Source organism: Acomys russatus, chromosome 25, assembly GCF_903995435.1.
Source record: "Acomys russatus chromosome 25, mAcoRus1.1, whole genome shotgun sequence".
Taxonomy (NCBI): Eukaryota; Metazoa; Chordata; class Mammalia; order Rodentia; family Muridae; genus Acomys; species Acomys russatus.
Window position 1 is genome coordinate 36,472,400 of NC_067161.1, and position 18,393 is coordinate 36,490,792.

At 47.2% G+C, this 18,393-nt stretch overlaps 1 protein-coding gene across 1 annotated transcript in view; it reads right to left on the reverse strand.

Moving 5' to 3' along the window:
* The window catches only part of Glra1 (glycine receptor alpha 1), a 138,357-nt gene that overhangs the window by 20,297 nt on the left and 99,667 nt on the right, over positions 1-18,393 (reverse strand). The window contains exons 4-6 of the mRNA XM_051168185.1: positions 5,176-5,399; positions 2,705-2,787; positions 930-1,067 (exon numbers count right to left, since the gene is read on the reverse strand). Of these exons, the coding sequence (XP_051024142.1) occupies positions 930-1,067; positions 2,705-2,787; positions 5,176-5,399 (445 nt within the window). The remainder of the gene's footprint in view (positions 1-929; positions 1,068-2,704; positions 2,788-5,175; positions 5,400-18,393) is intronic.

The window sequence follows — 18,393 nt, forward strand, 5'->3', positions numbered from 1 at the left end:
TCCCACTTCTCCACCTCCCATGGCTCGCAGAGAGTGAGCTGATGGTTACTGATGACCAATCAGAACTATGGCCTCCCAGCTCCCTCTTGTCGGGTCCAAGACAAGCACTCTATTTGCTTCTTCCAACTCCCCTACTTGCTTTAGCAGTAGGACCCCTACCTGGAATAAAGCAGCATTTGCCAGCTTCTCCTGTCATTGGGTGTAGCCCAAGCTTAAGTTATCCCCAGGGCTTGCAGCAAGAGCATCTCAGTGACACTTTGTTTTGTTGTTGTTGGGTTTTTTTCTTTTGGCTCGTTCCAAACCTATCCCAGTATCCACTGAGTAACAAGCACAGACCCACACCATTCTGTGGCTGACTGAGCATCTGAAATGTGTTGGGGGGGGGGATGGTCTGGTGTACTTTGATGCTAACTACTGCTTGCTAATTACTGCTTACTGTCTGACCCGCCTTTTGCTTAATAAAAAGCCATCCCACCTGTTCAGGGCAGGAGATAGGTGGGGCTAGGAGAGAGGAATTCTGGGAAAAAGAAAGACTGCCATGAGGAGAAAGGAGAGAGACCTGAAGGAAAGAGAGGAAGGCTGCCATGGGTTAGGTGGAGGAGAAGCACATGGCCAGAGTGGATGGAGAATCTGATCCAGATGAAGAATATGAGCAAGTATTTGGGACTATGGATGGGAGGTAGCTTGATAGAAGTTATTAGAAACAGATGGCATGGGATTGAGGCAGGGATCCCATGCCTGCCCCCCTATGGGAGGTAGTTTAGAGGATTGATATCTGCCCTGTCCCAGGTTAACTAAGGCTATTTTAAAATATAACAAGTGTCTGTGTCTTGATTAATTGCTAGCCAGGCCTACAGATAATACATGTAATTTAAAAACCATAGAAATGCCCTGGGGTCCTGGGTAGCATCATGGCCACTTGCACCCACCTGTGTTGTAGTGCTTGGTGCAGTATCTCAGGTCCTTCTCTTCCTTCAGGATAAACTGAGGCAGGGTCAGTCCGTCTGCCACCTGCACAGCTCCCTGCTCCTGCCACTCAAAGATGAGGTCATTCATGGTGTATCCAACTGAGGGGGGGGCAGATCGGAAGAGGGAACAGTCAGCAAGGTCTCTCTGCCTTCCACTTAGGGTTGGAGGCTGGGCAGAGCCCCAGATAGTAGTGGAAGTCAGGAGACCCCATTGCCTTTTCTTCTCCACCCCGTCATAAAGGAGATGAAACTTGTTAAGTTGTTTAAATTCCTTCCCCAGCCCTCTCATCTAGGTTTGTCCTGGAATCCTGCCCCTCAGCCCATGATGAAGGGTGACTGATGCCAGCAATTTGTGCACATGCCACCATCCCACAAAGCTTCCTTTTTTTCTCTCTATAGGTTTTCCTCTGGGGAGTGGGTCAACCATGTGTGCTCTTGATGAGAACAGTAGGTAGGAAATGGTGGCCCAATCAAGGCAATCAGATTTTTGCCCCAGGACCAACTCTTTTTAATTTTTTGAGGACATGGTCTCATGTAGCCCAGGCCAGCTTCAAACTCACCATGTAGCTTAATTTGTCCTCAAACTCACAATCTTTGTGCCTCAGCCTTCTGTGGCATACAGTACCTAGCTATTTCCTACCTTGTGTGTGTGTGTGTGTGTGTAACATGTGTGTATGTGATCATGCGAACATGTGTGTGTAGGCCAGAAGCTGACGTCATATGTCTTCCTCAATTGCTCTCCACCTCATTTATTTTTGCATGCGTGCATGCATGTGTGTGTGTGTGTGTGTGTGTACGTGCATGCATGTGCAAGTACGCATGCTAGTGTGCCTGTGCATGCAGACCAGGCACATGCAAATCAGAGACCAGAGGTGTCAGATTTTCCTGGAGCTGGATATCAAGGGGTTGTGAGCAGACCAATGTGAATGCTGAGAACTGAACTTGGGTCCTCTGCAAGAGTGGCGTGAGTTCCTTTAAAAAAAAAAAGCTTTAATTGTTTTTATTTTGTGTGCATTGGTGTTTTGTTTTCATGTATGTCTATGTGAAGGTGTTGAATCTCCAGGAATCTGTGGAGTCACAGATACCTGTGAGCTGCCATGTGGGGGCTGGGAATTGAACCTGGGTCCTCTGGAAGAACAGCCAGTGCTCCTAACTACTGAGCAACCTCTCCAGCACCCACTGTACTGTTTTGGAACAAGGTCTCTCTCACTGAACATTGAGCTCATTGGTTCAGTTAAATTGGACGGCAAGTGAGATCCTGAGATCTGCCCATCTCTCCACCTCTAGCTGTGTCTGGCTTTTACAAAGGTGCTGGGGATCCAAAGTCACTTTCTGATGCTTTTGTGGTGGTCACTTTCCTTGTAGAGCCTTTTTCCCTCACCCTGTTTCTTGCTTCCAACAATACACCCCACTAGTTCCCCTGTGCTAGAGTGACGCGTGCAGTCAGTTGCCTGCTTCCCCTGAGCATCGTCAGACCATGATTTCCCTAGGGCATTTCTCTTCATCCCTGACAGGCACATTCACAAGGGACTTGGCACAGTGCCTCCTCCTGGGAGGATGCAGTGGATGGCAAAGCCCGTGCTCCAGCGAGACAGAGCAAGGGGAGATATTTCTAATGTATTTTCTCAATGCAAGTCCCTCACTTGGCACTTTGAGTTATGAAAGTACTCTCCTGGGGTCCACTGGTTAAACAGGAGTCTGGCTCCTTAAAAAAAACAAACATGATTCGGACTCACAGCTTTCCAGTTGCATGATACATGTCTGTACATCCATCGGAAAATTTTTCAGGTCCATGGGGCAGGCCAGTGTCAGGGTGATTCTGGGAAGAGAAGGGATGCGGCTGATGCTGGGACTACATTCAGGGAGTCTGTGCCTTCATGCTTTCGACAGTTGAAATCATTGTTCCAGGGTGGGGACCAGTGACCAGGGCACCAGTGCTTAGAGAATAAAATGTGTGTGTGCATCCAAACTCCTGGGTTGGAAGAGGAGGGTCAGTGATAGGAAGGAGGTGGCCCAAAGTCACCAGTCGGAGGGACTTCTGGGTTTCTCTGGAGTCTTCCTGGATGCTAGAGACTTAATTTTAGCAGGTTGCTGGGGTGCCAGGTGCTGCCCCCCCCCCAACAGCTTTTCTCTCAGGTAGATCCCCGGTTTTCCACCGAGTCCCCAGTCTTCCACATGGCTCCTGGCTGCTTCCAGTTACACACTGGGCCGTCAGAAGTGAGTTCAGACCCCCCCACCCCCTACCCCACATGCTGGCTGTTTCCATACAACTGACTCACGTGTGTTAGTTCAGTCAGCGACAGGAGGAAAGCAGTGGGCCAGTTATTCATTTTGGGGGTGTTCATCCTTAAAAGGGCTGCACCCCCAGAGGCAGAGGGAGCCCTTTTGTAACATGCCAGGCCTGGTAGCTCAGGCTGTGATACAACCTTGAAAGCCTTTGCTCACATCAGAGCACTGGCTGCACAGGAGAGAGGAGTGCTCTTTACCCAATGAAGCTCCCTTACCCACAGGCTGGGGACACACATGTAAGAAAGGCTAGGCTGTAACTGTGCTAAAATCACATGGGTCTAGCTTTTGCATGCTGAATCTGTTGGCTCTGGGGTGGGCTGATATGCTGCTCCCCATCCCTGCTGTCCCCAGGCCAACCCCCCACTTCCTTGAGGTACCCAGTGGGAGATGTCTCCATAGAACATAGCTGCTATCACCTCAGCCGCACACCTGGCCCTTTGTGAAGCTCCCTTTCCAGCTCATGTCTCAGGTGTGTGTACTCACTCTCCTTTAAGGACAGAACAAACTCAGGAGTGGGATGAGGAGGAAGAGGGAAGTGGAGGGAGGCAGAGAAGGGAGCGGGAGGAGTGACTGGAAAAAACGAGCCAGGCCCATTTCTGAAGATAAAAGCTCTGAAGTGGGGCAGCTGTCAGGCTGGGTTAATTTCCAGATGTTGAATGACCTTGGGACCATCACTTTCTGCTGACCTGTCCTTCTGTCAGGTTGCGCTGGGACTTGGTTTTCCAGAGACATGAAACGGTCCTGGCAGCAGTGAATTCTAGGCAGAGGTGACCCTCCCTCCAGCAGCCCAGCAGGGCCTTGGTGGCTGACTCTCAGGCCCATGTCATTTTTTTTTTTTTCATCTAGATGTGTCCGGCAGGGCAGACTCAATCAGCAGAGCTGGCCCCTCAGTGTGAGGGTTCCAAGTCCCTTCCTCATAGCCCGTGAAGGGACTGAGCTCAGGCATCTCTGAGGGTCAGAATCAGGCCAGTCTCCTCCTTTTCCACCTTGTCACATCCTGGATATTTAAGGTTCTTCTCTGAATGGGAGATAAGACTTCTCCCTCAGTGAGGAACTGAAGGTGTGAGGGGTGGCCATTTAGCACCCTGTAGCTCTTCTAAATCAGAACCCACCCATTCATTATCATGTATTGATGTGCACACGGGAAGCAGTAGCGGTGGCCATTTTGATGGTCTGGGAATCCTGGGAAAGCTATGGCTCTTCTGACCCTCCCAAGTCAGGGGACTCATACTAGCACCCCACCAGAACCTACTCACTGACAGGAACCATGGAGGATTGGGCAAGTATCCTAAATTTCCACATCCTCAGTTTTCTGATGTACATAATGGGGATCGTCAAACCCAGCTCACGAGTTATATAATGATATATAATACAGGAAAAGTGTTTTGTACAGTCTGTTTTCCAAGCTGCCATTGTTTCGAGTGTTAGCCCATTTCTTTACTCCCATGATCCATTGTCCTTGTGCTCCGGGGAAGATTAGGGACTGTGTGTGTGTGTGTGTGTGTGTGTGTGTGTGTGTGTGTGTGTGTGTGTGTAGGGGGAGTGGGAGTCACAGGACATTCTGAAAGCTTAGCACCTAACCGTTGTCTACAGGATACAGCCAGGGAGGGGGGGGGGGTCTTGATTCCCAAGGCTTAATGCACGGGAAATGGGGTTCAAAGTGGGGTGTGTGTGTGTGTGGCAGCTGTGGCTTATCCCTGTGGACTGTGCCCATTACACGGTGGTTCCATTTACCACCAAGCTGCTGTGTCCTCTCAAGCTTTGCTCCTCTGCACTTGTTACTGATGGTGTCTGTTGTTGAAACACAGGGCGACTTAGCCACCACTTACCCTCAGGAGCCCTTCCCATCCTCTCTCCTTGCTTTTGATGAAGCACAGTCCTAGGATTCCCTGGCCTTGTTGTTGGCTCCGGGACTCACCTGATGCTGTAGAGGACGTTGCCGTTGCGGGAGATTCTCAGCAGTTTGTTGTCGGTGGTGATCTCGTGGAAGTGGGCCCCCTTCTCATTGGCAAAGAACAGGTCAGGTTTCCAGATGGAATCCAGCATGGATGGGTCGAGGTCCAGAGAGTCGTCAGGGTATTCATTGTAGGCCAGACGGGGGTCATTCCACTGCTGCCTCAGGAAGATGTTGACCCTATAGTCCTGCAGCCCGAGACAACAGGGGGTGGGGGGGGTGTGTCAGGCCTCAGGTGCCCGCTCTTAGGGCTCATGGGGCCCAAAGTCTATCCTGGAAAAGGCTGAGTGTGGCTGCGTGTCTGGACAAGTCTCCCCATCTGCAGCTAAGTACACACAAATATGAACTTAAGAAGAAATGTTTTGCCGGGCGGTGGTGGCACATGCCTTTAATCCCAGCACTTGGGAGGCAGAGGCAGGCATATTGCTGTGAGTTTGAGGCCAACCTGGTCTACAAAGCAAGTCCAGGACAGTCAAGGCTACACAGAGAACCCTGTATCAAACAAACAAAAACAGAAGAAGAAGAAGAAAAGAAGAAGAAGAAGAGAAGAAGAAGAAGAGAAGAAGAAGAAGAAGAAAAAAAGAAAGAGAAGAATCCTGGCATGGGGGCTCATGCCTGTAATTCCAGCACAGGCAGTTGTGGCAGCAGCACTGCCATGAATTTGAGGCCAGCCTGGGTTCCACAGCAAATACCCGATCAGGACTGCAGAGTGTGGCCCTGACCTAAAGCAACAAACAAACCAAAACCAAAACCAGATTAAAAATAAACTTCAAAAATGTAAAGATTAATGGTAAAAACCATTTCCTTCTTTCCCTCATTCTTTTTTCTCTCTTGTATGTGACACAGGCATGGTGGTCAGAGGACAATTTGTGGAGGAAACATCTCCTTCCACCATGCATGGGGCATGGGGATTGAACTCACGCACCTTTCCCTGCCGAGCCATCTCTCTAGTCTGCAGTTTTTAATCTTCCTGTTAACATTCGGTTATATTTGCTTGCTACTTTTAGGTGAGGGGATTTTTATTTTATGTGTTTGGATGTGTGTATACATATGCATGTATGTGCCATGTGTCTGCCTGGTATCTGAGGAGACCCGAAGAATACTGTTGCACCCCCTCAACTCTTCTACTTTTTTTCTTAAATATATACTTGTAGTTTATGTTCATTGGTGTTTTTCCTGCATGTGTGAGGGTATTCAAAGTCCTGGAACTGGAGTTACAGACAGCTGTGGGCTGCCATGTTGGTCCTGGGATTCAAACCAAGGTCCTGTGGAAGAGCAGCCAGTGCTCTCAACCAATGAGCCATCTTTCTAGCCCCTTCCTTTCCTTTTTTTAAAAAAAAGACAGGATCTCTCTTGTGTAGCCTTGGCTGGTCTCGAACTCACTGTGTAGACCAGGCAGGCCTCGAACCCCCAGATATCCACCTGCCTCTGCCTCCAGAGTTTTGGGATTAAAGGTGTTTACTGACAGGTTCAGTTTACTCCTCCACATTGTAAGTAAATAAGTGAGAAAAAAAAGAAGTTCAGGGTCATTCATAGCTTCGCAGCTGAGGTCATGCTGGGATACGGGAGGCTTATGCAGGAGCAATGCAGGCCCCACTGAGCCTTGGCCAGTGGCTCTTCTACCATAGAATTACTGAAAGGCCTTTTTATTTCCAACCACACCCAGGAAAGCTGTCAGGAAGCTGGGCAGATGAGGCTGAAGAATATTCCATAAAGGGCTGGAGAGATGGCTTAGAGGTTAAGAGCATTTGCTGCTCATCCAGAGGACCCAGGTTCAATTCCTCACAACCACCTGTAGCTCCAGCTTCAGGGCAGTTTGACAGCCTCTTCTGGTTTCTACCCACAGCACATAACCCCCCCGCCCCACGCAAACACAAAAACACATGATAAAAACAAGATAAGACTTAAAAAAAGAAAAGTGTTTTAATTTTGCTGAGAGGTCCTATGGAGTCCATGAATGCAGTAGCACCAGGGATAGAATTTGAGGTGCATTTCTCTTTCCCAAGGCAGAAGGGCAGAGCATCAGTGTTGGGCTCCCTAAGGGCATCATCACTCTCCAAAGATTAATGACTTCAAGTCTGACTTATGGTGCCAACACACACCCCCCCCCCAACCCCTATAGCCAGGCATACACCCTCAACATGTACCCACCCACATACACCTCCACACACACTTGAGATATCACTCTTTTCCTGCGGGTGCCATAAAAATGAGGCCACACTGTATTTTCTTTTTTTTGGGGGGTGTTGTTTCTGAGTCCTCATTAGTCTTGACCAGTCACTGGCGGGATGAATGAAAACAAATGATCTCCTCATGCTCAAACTGCACCCTCCCACCCCTGTCTGCCCCGCCCCCCTGCCTCCCGTGTGCTTCATTCTGGTGGAAATATCGATAGTGTCATAAAACGTTCCTAAGCATTTTATAGGATTTTCCTGTAATTTAATTGTAGCCTGTCCCTCAAGCCCCATAGAAGGTGACATTTGGTCTCATAATCTCAGGCCTTATGAGTCCCATGATGGAGGCTAGGCCTGGATATTGTTGTTTTAAAATATGTCTCAGCAGCTAAGATTATTTAAGAAAAAAAAATACTCACACGCATTTCTTTCCTCCCTCCTCTCTCTCTCTCTCTCTCTCTCTCTCTCTCTCTCTCTTCCTCTCTTTCTTTGTGTGTATGTGCAGTACAGACATGGTGGTCAGAGGACAACTTGTGGCGTTATCTCCTCCCACCATGTGGGGCCTGGGCATTGAACTCAGGCTCTTTAAGCTGGATGCCGAGCCATCTCTCTCACCAGAGATTGCCGCTCTTCCAGAGGACTCAGGTTCAGTTCTCAGCACCTATGTGGAAGCTCACAACCATCTTTAACTCCAGTTCCAGAGAACCTGACACCCTCTTCTAGCCTCCACACCACATGCACAGACCCACATGAGGAGAAATACCCATACATATCAAAGAAAACCTTTTTAAAATTCAAATGAGCATTTGTCTAGTTTTTTAGTCTCTCTCTGTCTCTGTCTGTCGCTGTCTCTCTTGCATGTGTTGCCTGTGATGTGTGGCATGCACAAGCATGTGAGTAAAGATGTGAGGTCAGAGGACAACTTTCAGGGGTGATTCTTTCCTTCTACCATGTAGGACTCTGGACTCGAACTCTGGGTTATAAGGCTTAGTGGCAAATGCCTTTATCCCGCCGAGCCATCTCACCAATCCTGGAGGTTGGGTTTTTGCTTTTCTTGCATTGGCAGTGGCATCTCTAAGGCTGGCCTCCTCCCTTCTCCCTTGGAGTTTGCACAGAGAGTGTGTTAGGATGGATTCTGGAAAAGTCATCTGGGAGTGAGTGAACAGACTATGAATGGTTGGGTATAAAAAGCCTCCAGTCCCCAAGCCCCAGCCGTACTTTTGACGTTCCTGGTAGTGACATGTCAAGACTGTTCATGTAGCTTCGAGGAAGAAAAGGAAGTGACATTTCTTAAAATGTTTTCCATACTGTCATACACATTTAATTCTCACAAAAGCTCTGAAAGCCGAACACTCAGATTCGCACAGCAAGGTGGGGTGGGGTGAGAAATGGCCTTGGAAAGGCTGAGGGATGTGTTCAAGAACAGGGTTCATCGGTTTGGAGAAGTGTAAGGCTGGCATCACATTGACCCAGCCTTCTAGCAACAGCTGACTTAGATGGAGGAAGTCCGTTCTTGCTTTGGATGCTCTGGCCCTTGTTGCCTGGCAAATTTTGTGAATGTAACTAAAGCCCTGCCTCCTTTAGGAACTGGATGCTCTAGGTACCCCTGGCTTTCTTGCTAAGTTCCCAGAAGAATGAAATCCTCAGAAATACCCATCTGAGTGCTTCCTCCTTGAGAGTGGCTCCTCTCTCAAGGATGACTGCAGCAATTGGAAAGGATGATGGTAAACTCGTGTTTTTCCTGCATCATCTCTCTGCTACCCCTATTAGTCCTCTCCTACTTTCATGTCATGTCGTATTATTTTCCTTCTGCAGAAATAGTGCATGTAAACAAATTAAAAGGTGCATCATTTGAAAGAAGGAAACAGGCCCCATAGGATCTCATTATAAAATGACTATTGAGAGTCAGAAAAGAGACGTGGACAGCAAATGTAGGGTCCCCAATGTCTGGCTTCTTTGGCAGACAGGTTCCCGGACACTTTCTCATCCTGGGGTTTTCCTCCTGGGGCTGGTAAACAGCTGTGGGGGACTGCAGCTCAGAAGAGATCAAAATGATGGTGTGATGGGCTGAAAGCCAAGGGCTGCACTTTGCTCGCTTTGTGTCTGACACATGTGGAGTTCGTGTTCAAGGTCAGCGGTCAGAGAGGCAGCAGTAGAATTCTCCAACCCAGGACTAGTTTCCAATCTCCAAGGCGGGGGCATTCGGAGGTGTAGCCCAACTACCTTCAGCATCAGCTCACCCGTCTTGCAAGACTTGAGATTCTCTGACGTTCTGATCTCTGATTACTGGGCAACCAGTTGCTTTATTTATAAGGCCATGGAAAGACATTAACTCACCCATTTATCCATCCATCCATCCATCCATCCATCCATCCATCCATGCATGCATTCATTCAATATACTCTGAACAACATTTGAAGGCTTCCTATGTGTCCCTTAGAGTTGGATTCCCCCTTTCCTTTATGATGTCTAATTTAACCTTCTAGCATCTAATAAGCTCCTATAAATTCAGAATTGTGGTGAAATATGAAGTTCAAAATGTTTGAATAGGAATCATCTCAGAGCTCATGAGGGTATGTTATTGGAAAAGAAATGTGGAAGGCAAGGGACATAGCAGTAAGGATGGATGGAAGAAGCACACTCATGTTCCTTTTTATTTTCTATTTTTATGTGTAGGTCAGGCTGTCCTCAACTTTCCATGCTCTTGCCCCAGCCTCTTGAATGCTGGATTGTAAGTGTATGCCACCGTACTTGATACATGCACCTTTTGAACAACAAACAATATGTTGTTACTTTTTTGGGGTATGTATGTGTTATGTGTTTTATATCCTATGGCATGGGTGTTGAGGTCAGACATCAACTTTTGGGAGTTGGACCTCTCCTCCTACATAAGTTCTGGGACTCTAACTCAGTTTGTGAGGCTTCGTGGCATTTGCCTTTACCAGCGGAGCCATCTTGCAGGTTCTTGGGCATATTTTGAAGTCTTAGCTTTCAGCTCTCAAGGGACAGAGCTGAGTTTTCCTTTGATAAACTCAAATAGACTCTTATTATGGATTGGATACAGGCAGGCAGGCAGGCAGGCAATAGCAGAAACAGAAACAGAAGGAGAAGCGGAAGGAGAAGGAGAAGCGGAAGGAGAAGGAGAAGCGGAAGGAGAAGGAGAAGCGGAAGGAGAAACAGAAGGAGAAGCGGAAGCAGAAGGAGAAGCGGAACCAGGAGGAGAAGCGAGGAGAAGGAGAAGCGGAAGGAGAAGGAGAGAGCGGAAGCAGAAGCGAAGCAGAAGCAGAAGCATTTTGCTTTCTGCACTTGGATAGCTCAGATCATCCAGGGCACAAGGCAAAACATAGTCACAAATATTGACTATAGGAAGCTCAGGGTATCATGGCTCTTAGGATGTCCTAACTATTTTCAGCCGCATCCCCCCAACATTAGGGCTTGCTTCCAGCAAGGTGAGATGAGAAGGTGGCACCTGAGATGTCCATTTCCGCTTATCTTTCCTCCTGAAGCAGCTCTTGTGGCGAGATAAGGATAGTAACTGCGCATGGTATCTGCTTAGCCCGGAAAGGAGCCAACGGTGCGTGAGGACAGAGGTGCGAACACATACAGCAAGCCATGAGGAATGGGGCCACAGCTTCAGGATGTTTAAGATTAGAATGTGGGAGAGTCGGGGTAATAGGATCTCACGTAGAAACAACCCAGCACAGAGACCTGTAGGCAGGGCCATTTGTGCTTATTCAAGCCAGCGTAAGAACAGCGCCCCCTACCGAGGACCTCCTGTGTGCCAGGCACTGTGTCAGCATGCTGCTCAACTTGACTTTTTTTTTTTTTAATCCCGAGAATAACCCTGTGGCATAAATATTTTCAACATGATTAAAGAAAAGTGTGTGTATGTATGGTGTATGTGTCTATGGCTGCATATGTGTGGTGGTTTGAATGGCAAACATCCCCCACAGGCTCAAGTGTTTGAACACCTGCTCCCCAGTGCTTGGTGCTTTCTGGGAAGATTATAGGACCTTTAGGAAAGTGGGGCTCTTCTGAGAGGAAGTGAGTCACTGGGCTTTGAGGGTTTATAACCTGGCCTCACTTCCTATTTTCTATGCTGAGTATGGATGTCATATACCAGCCAGCTTCCTGCTCTTGCCACCAGGCCTCCCCACTGTGGCAGATTCCTTAGCTCTAGAGCTGGGAGCCAAGACAACATTTCTCCCATACGCTTGCTCTGGTCAGGTTATTTTTATCACAGTGACAGAAAAGAAAGTAATACAGTGTGTGTTTGAGTGCAGCTGTGTGTGGAAATAACAGGGTGTGTGCAAGTTGCAGCTGTGTGGGAAGTAACAGTGTGTGTGCAAGTGCGGTTGTGTGTGGAAGTAACAGTGTGTGTGCAAGTGCGGTTGTGTGTGGAAGAAACAGTGTGTGTGCAAGTGCAGTTGTGTGTGGAAGAAACAGTGTGTGTGCAAGTGCAGTTGTGTGTGGAAGAAACAGTGTGTGTGCAAGTGCAGTTGTGTGTGGAAGAAACAGTGTGTGTACAAGTGCAGCTGTGTGTGGAAGTAACAGTGTGTGTGAAAGTGCAGTTGTGTGTGTAATAACCATGTGTGTGTGCAAGTGCAGCTGTGCGTGGGAGTAATACAGTGTGTGTGCCAGTGCAACTATGTGTGGAAGTAATATAGTGTGTATGTCTAGCAACTGTGTGTGGAAGTCAGAGGGCAATACTGTGACGATCCTCAGGTGTTATTCACCTTTTGTATTCTCTCCTTCCCTCTGTCTGTCTGTCTGTCTGTTTTTCTCTCTCTCCTCCGTCCCTCTGTCTCTCTTTCAGTCTTTGAGTCAGGGTCCCTCCTTGGTCTGGAATTTATCAAGTAGGCTAGGCTGGCTTACCAGTGAGTCCTAGGGATCCACCTGGCTCTGGCTTTTAAAATGTGTATTCTAGGGACTGCACTCAGGCCCAGGCTTGCAAGGCAAGCGCTCTGTTGACTTAGCCATCTCCCTACCCCTCACCCTGATTTCAAAGACAAAGCAGATTCAAGGAAAGTATGCTCAGATCAGAGGTTGATGAAGAAAGGTTGAGGGAGGAAGGTGGCTGGAGTTTGAACCTAACTTGTCTGATGATATAAAAGTCGCTCTTTTATTAGACAAGAGAAAAAGTGCAAGGTATATGAAGTAGGAAGTTTGACTGGTCCTGTTTGCAGTTCATATGATTCTATACATGAAAAACCCAAGACTCCAACAAAGGCTATTGGAAGTGATAAATTAGTTCAGTCAAGTACCATGACACAAAATCAACATACCAAAGTCAGTAGCTTCTCTATGCACTAATAATGAATTTGCTAAGAAAAAAAAAATCAGGACAGCATCCTATTCAAAATAGCTACAAAATGAATAAAAAACAACCCCCCTTGGGAGCTGGGGAAATAACTCAGCAGATAGCTTGTCTAGCACACACTCAGATCTGGGTTCCATTTTCAGCACCATATAAACCAGGTGTGGTGGGGCACATCTGTAACTCCAACACTGAGGAGCCGGAAACAGATCAAGCTTGGGGTTGGAGAGATGGCTCAGTAGTTCAGACCACTGGCTGCCCATGTAGAGGCTTCCCCGAACCTGCATGGTGGGTGCAACTGTCTGTGACTCCAGTTACAGGGGATCTGATGCCCTCTTCTGACTTCCTAGGGCACTGCATACATGCAGTACATAGACACACCTGTACAAATACTCATACACATAAAATAAATAAATAAATAAAACCCCAAAGAATGCCAAGGTCATTTTTGGCTATGTATGGAGTGTGAGGACTGTCTAGGCTACATGAGACTTTGTCTTAAATATAACACCTGCCCCCATTCCAGTTCCAGGAATAAACTTAGCTAAAGTGAAAGAACTCTTCAGTGAAAATTGCACAACTTAAAACAAACTGAGGACACTGAAAGGCAGAAGGCCATTCCATGTTCACAGATTGAAGGAACCATTGTTAAAAGACTCCTACCACACCAAGCATTCACACATGAAATGCAACCTCCATTGGAACAACAGAGACATACTTCACAGAGCTTTAAAAAAAATCCTAAAATTTATATGGAAGCACAAAAGCCCAAACAATCTTGAGTGGAAAGGAGAAAGCTGGAGAGGAACGGAGCCTGATTTCAGACATCCTGCTGAGCGATAGTTAAAAATGGTGTGATATTGGCACAAGAGCAGATGCTTAGATCCAGGAGGTAGAATAGAGCACCTGAAATAAACTCAGCATCTTCAGACAACTGCTTTTTAATGAAGATGCCAAAAACATACACTGAAGAAAAGACAACTTCACTGACAAATAGTGCAGGGAAGAACTGGACATCCTGCTGTAGAAAACTGAAATCTCACTGTCTGTCTCTCATTCTTTTAAAAAACATTATCTCAAGGTAGACAAGAGACCTTAATGTAAACCCTAAAACTTTTGAAACTACTTGAGGAAAACGTTGGAAAAATATGTTGAGATGGTGGCACGAGCTTTGGTTTTTCTGGGCAACTCCAAAAGCACAGGAATTAAGAGCAAGAATCGGCAAATTTAAATTAAAAAGCTTCTGCACAGCCAAGAAAAACTGTCAACAGAATGAGGAGACAGCCAGAGTCTGGGAAGTGCTCTTAACCACTGAGAAATCTCTCTAGCCCCCAAGATCTTTAAAAATCATCACCATTACTCCTAACAACAGGAGCAAGGCTGTCTCTGTCTCTGTTGCCTGCTTTTTGGATCCTTTCCTCCTACTGGGCTGCCTCCTCTCGCCTCAGTAGGAAAGGCTGTGCCTAGTCTTATTGCAACTTTATGTGCCAAGGCTGGCTGATGTCCACTGGAGACCTCCCCCTTTCTGAAGAGAAACAGAAGAAGAATGGATAGGCAGAGGGAGGTGGCAGGGGAGGGGAGATTCAGAGGAGAGGAAGGAGGGGAAACTGCCCATTGGATGTTAAGTAAATAAATACATTAATTAATAAAAAAAAAAAAACCCCATTCCATCATTTGCACACGTTTTACTGCTAGAAAGAGCTGTGGAGACTTCAGTCTCAACTACATATTATACACGGTCTAGGGAAGCTAAATGGATTTCTCAGGATGCCAAGCAATTCCAGACTGGGACAAGGCTTACATGATGTGATGGTTAGTGGTGGCTGTCAGCTGGATAGAATCTAGCATCATTTGAGAGATGGGCCTCTGGATGTGCCTGTGGGGGCATCATCCTGATTGTGTTGAGTTGGGAAGGCCTGCCCACTGTGGGTGACACCATTTTCTGGGAAGGAGATCCTTCCCAGATGAAAAAAAGGAGTTGGACAACAGCATGCATTCACTGCTCTCTACTTCTTCCTCTGTTTAAAGTTATTTTTAATCATGTGTATATGTGTGTGCCTGTGTATCTGTGTATGTACCATGTATGTGCAGTTCCCATGGAGGCCAGGAGAGAGTGCCAGATCCCTTGGTACTGGAGTTATAGGTGGTTGTGAGCTGCCACATGGGTGCTGAGAACTAATCTTGGGTCTCCATAAGACCAGTTAAGTTCTCTTAGCCACTGAGCCATTTCTGCAGCCCCCTTTCTGCTTCTTGACTGTGGCTGTATTTGTAACTAGCTACTTCAGGCTCTGAGTGTTTTTATATCACAATTTATTTTGAAATTGTGAGCCAGAATAGACCCTTTCTTCCTGAAGTTGTTTCTGTCAGAGTGTTTTTATCATAGCAACGCGAAAGTGACTAAGACACATGGTCATTTTCACTTTTACCTCACTTCTTTTCCTACTTTGTGTCGTGTAACTTTGGAAGTTGTCTCATGGTCAGGATGGCAAGGCTGGGGTTTGAACTCAGAAAATTGGTGCCACCCAAGCATTTAACCAGGCTCTCTCTGAAGTCATGACCCCTCAGTGCCGTCGGTTATGGCAAGGAAGTGTCATGGAGGGCAAAGGCCAGGAAGCTTCTGTCCCACCTCTCTCAGTGCCCACTTTCTGATTTGGCTGAAGAACATCGCCCACTATGTGCCCTACCTCAAGTCCAGAGCTTGTGGTGCCCCTATCCTTTCCTGAGATCCCTTCCTAGCTTCCATTCAAGAGTGTTAGAGGCCCATCTCACGGTTGCACCCTGTGCTGACCCTTTTCCAGATGTCCTATCTGAACCTTAACCTCCCCTAGGACACCACACTCACTGCTGGACACTTCCCCAGTTGGATATCACACGCTCCGAGTTAGCTTTGCTGATAGGGAGCCAAGAGGGTGGTTTGGATAGAATCCTCACTTGTCTTTGTGGATGGAAAAAAAAAACCCAGTGTGACTCAAAAAACCATACAGTAATGCCTGACAGCATCTACTTTGATCGTCGTTGAATCATTAGAACGTTGTATGAGTCGTGTCTCTAAATGTTTTATCATCCAAGCATATGGGGCTCCATGATACCCATTTCACAGGAAGGACACAAATTCGCTGGCTTAAAGAAGAGATCAAATTCTTTTCGATTTTCTTTTAAAAACATACTTATCTGTGTGAGTGTGTCTACATGTGTGTGAGCATGTGTGTGTCAGAGCACACATGTGGATGGAGGAGGACCACTTGGGAGTCGATTCTCTCTACCACTTGGGCCCAGGGGATTAAACTCAGGTCATCAGGCTTACCTGTGGGTGCCTTGACCTACTGAGCCATCTCACCGTCTCGGGGTCAGGTTCTCATCCGAAGCTACGCAGGTGGCAAGCACTAGGCTGTATATGTGGAGCCCAGGATATTTGGATTTCAGTTCCACACTATTCTGATAATTGTATAATATACTGTGATCTCTTTTTCATAAAAGAAAAAAAATGCCAGGTGTGGTAGCACACATCTTTAAACCCAGCATTTGGGCTACACAGTAAGACCTTGTCTCTAAAGCATTTTTTTTTTTAAAAGCCAACCTCCATCTACTTCATATTAAATCTACTTTCAATATTGATTATTATAGTAAAACATTTAAAGTGTTTTAAAATTAAATGTTTGCTGTTTAAATATTAAATGTTCTGTTCAATATTTTAGAATGTTACTCAATATAAAATGGGTGTAAATTAAAAAAATTCTATGTCAGAAATGAAGGAAGGAATGGAGTAAGTAGAGTCCATCAGGACCCTGCTGAGCTGTGTCACAGTGTGTGGTCATCAGTGTCAGGAGGACTCTGGTTTAGGAGATTGAAAATATGTGCAGAATGCCAGGTGTGGTAGTGCATGCCTTTAATCCCAGCACTAGGGAGGCAGAGATAGGTGAATCTCTGAGTTTTAGGCCTGCCTAGTCTACAAAGCTAGTTCCAGGATAGGCAGGGCTACAGAGAAACCATGTCTTGAAACAAACAAACAAACAAACAAACAAAAACAAAACAAAAGCAAAAAAGAAAAAAGAAAAAAAAAAAGAAAGAAAAGAAAAAAAAAAAGAAAAGAAAAGAAAAAGAAAATATGGGTAGATTTGTAACTGGCTGTTGAAGGGTGCAAACCGAAAGGTGGGTATTAACCTTCAAAGACAGTCTGTGACCCACAGTGGCGAGAGGTGCCACTGATGTACTTGGAAAGGAAATCTCTAAGGAGGCTGAATGGAGGCCGGGGAGGTTGCGCAGTAGGTAGGGTGCTCCACACAAATGGAGACTTGGGTCCCCAACATCCATGTAAAAGCCTGGCATTGAGTTATTCATCTACAACCCCAAGGCTGGAGAGGTGGAAACAGGAAGATTCCGGGGACTCACTGGCCAGCAAGTCTAATTGAAACGGCAAGCCCGGAGTCAGCGCGAGACCCTGTTTCAGATTAAAAAAAAAAAAAAAATGGGAGAGGACTACAGGAGGACACTTGGTTGTTGACTTCCGGATTGCACAGACACTCACCCCTGTGAGCACACACTCACCTGCATATGCACCCATGGATGGATGCTGCCCACTCCCCAAAGGCAGAATGGAGGTACCCAGCATTCTTCTCTTCCAAGAAGAAGGACCAAGACCAAAACCATATTTGCTTTTGTAAGGGCTGGCACTTAAATTTAGCCGGGGAGAGGATGACAGTCTAGAGAGGCAGCAACACCCAGATATGTGACCCGTGGCTTCCCAGCGAGCAATGTGGAGCCAGGAGGAAGCCAGGGCTCAGTGCTACAGAAGGTCTCCTGAAGCGGCTCCTAGCCACAGGGGGGAGTCCCATAGTCCTCAGCATTGAGGCAGGTTTAGCGAGCTTCTGGAGACTATGTAGCAGCATAGCCTCGGGGCATGGGCTCCTATAGTGTCTCGCTTCTCTCCCTTGGCCTTAATCTGCTACGTTCATCTCTAAAAGTCACTACTTCAGTGCGCCCTCCGCTGTGGTAGCATCTCTCCATTCCCAGGGCTCCACCAGCGTCCCACCATGCTCACAGACCATGCCAGCCAGGCTCAAGAGGACAATTGCAACCCTGAAGCTAAGCTTCCATGCTGCTGTGCGTTCCCATGGACAGGTGGTGGAGCCCAGCACTAACACCAGCCCGAGACGGTAGAGCCTGCCAGCACGCGTATCCGGGCTTTGACATCTGACTCAGCTTGCCGCCGTCATCCCCAGCAGAGTTGCAAAAAACGATGCTCTCAGTCACTTGGAGCCCAGGCCCTTGTAGAACTCGCCGATCTCAGTAATTCTTTGTATTGCTATGAGACAAAATAATGTAGCTCAGGCTTGTCTCTAACTGGCTGTGTAGTTGAGGATAACCGTGGGCTTCTGTCCTTCTGCCTTTGCCCCTGAGCCCTGGAACTGCAGGTATGCACCACCATCGCCGGTTTATGCGGTGCTGGAGATGGAAGCTGGGGCTTCAGACACTTCATCAACTGAGCTCCAACTGAGTTACTCTTGGGGGGAATCTCATTAGTGAGGTGACCCACAACCAAAGCCTGAGTACCGCAGTACTCTCCCTAGCTAGGACAGAGTCTCTACAGAAGCTTCTTCATAGAGCTAGGAGGTATGGCTGTCCCACAAACGCTCAGCTATTGATGCAAAGACTGAAAAAACATGCTGAGCCTGGAAACAGGGCGGTACTACG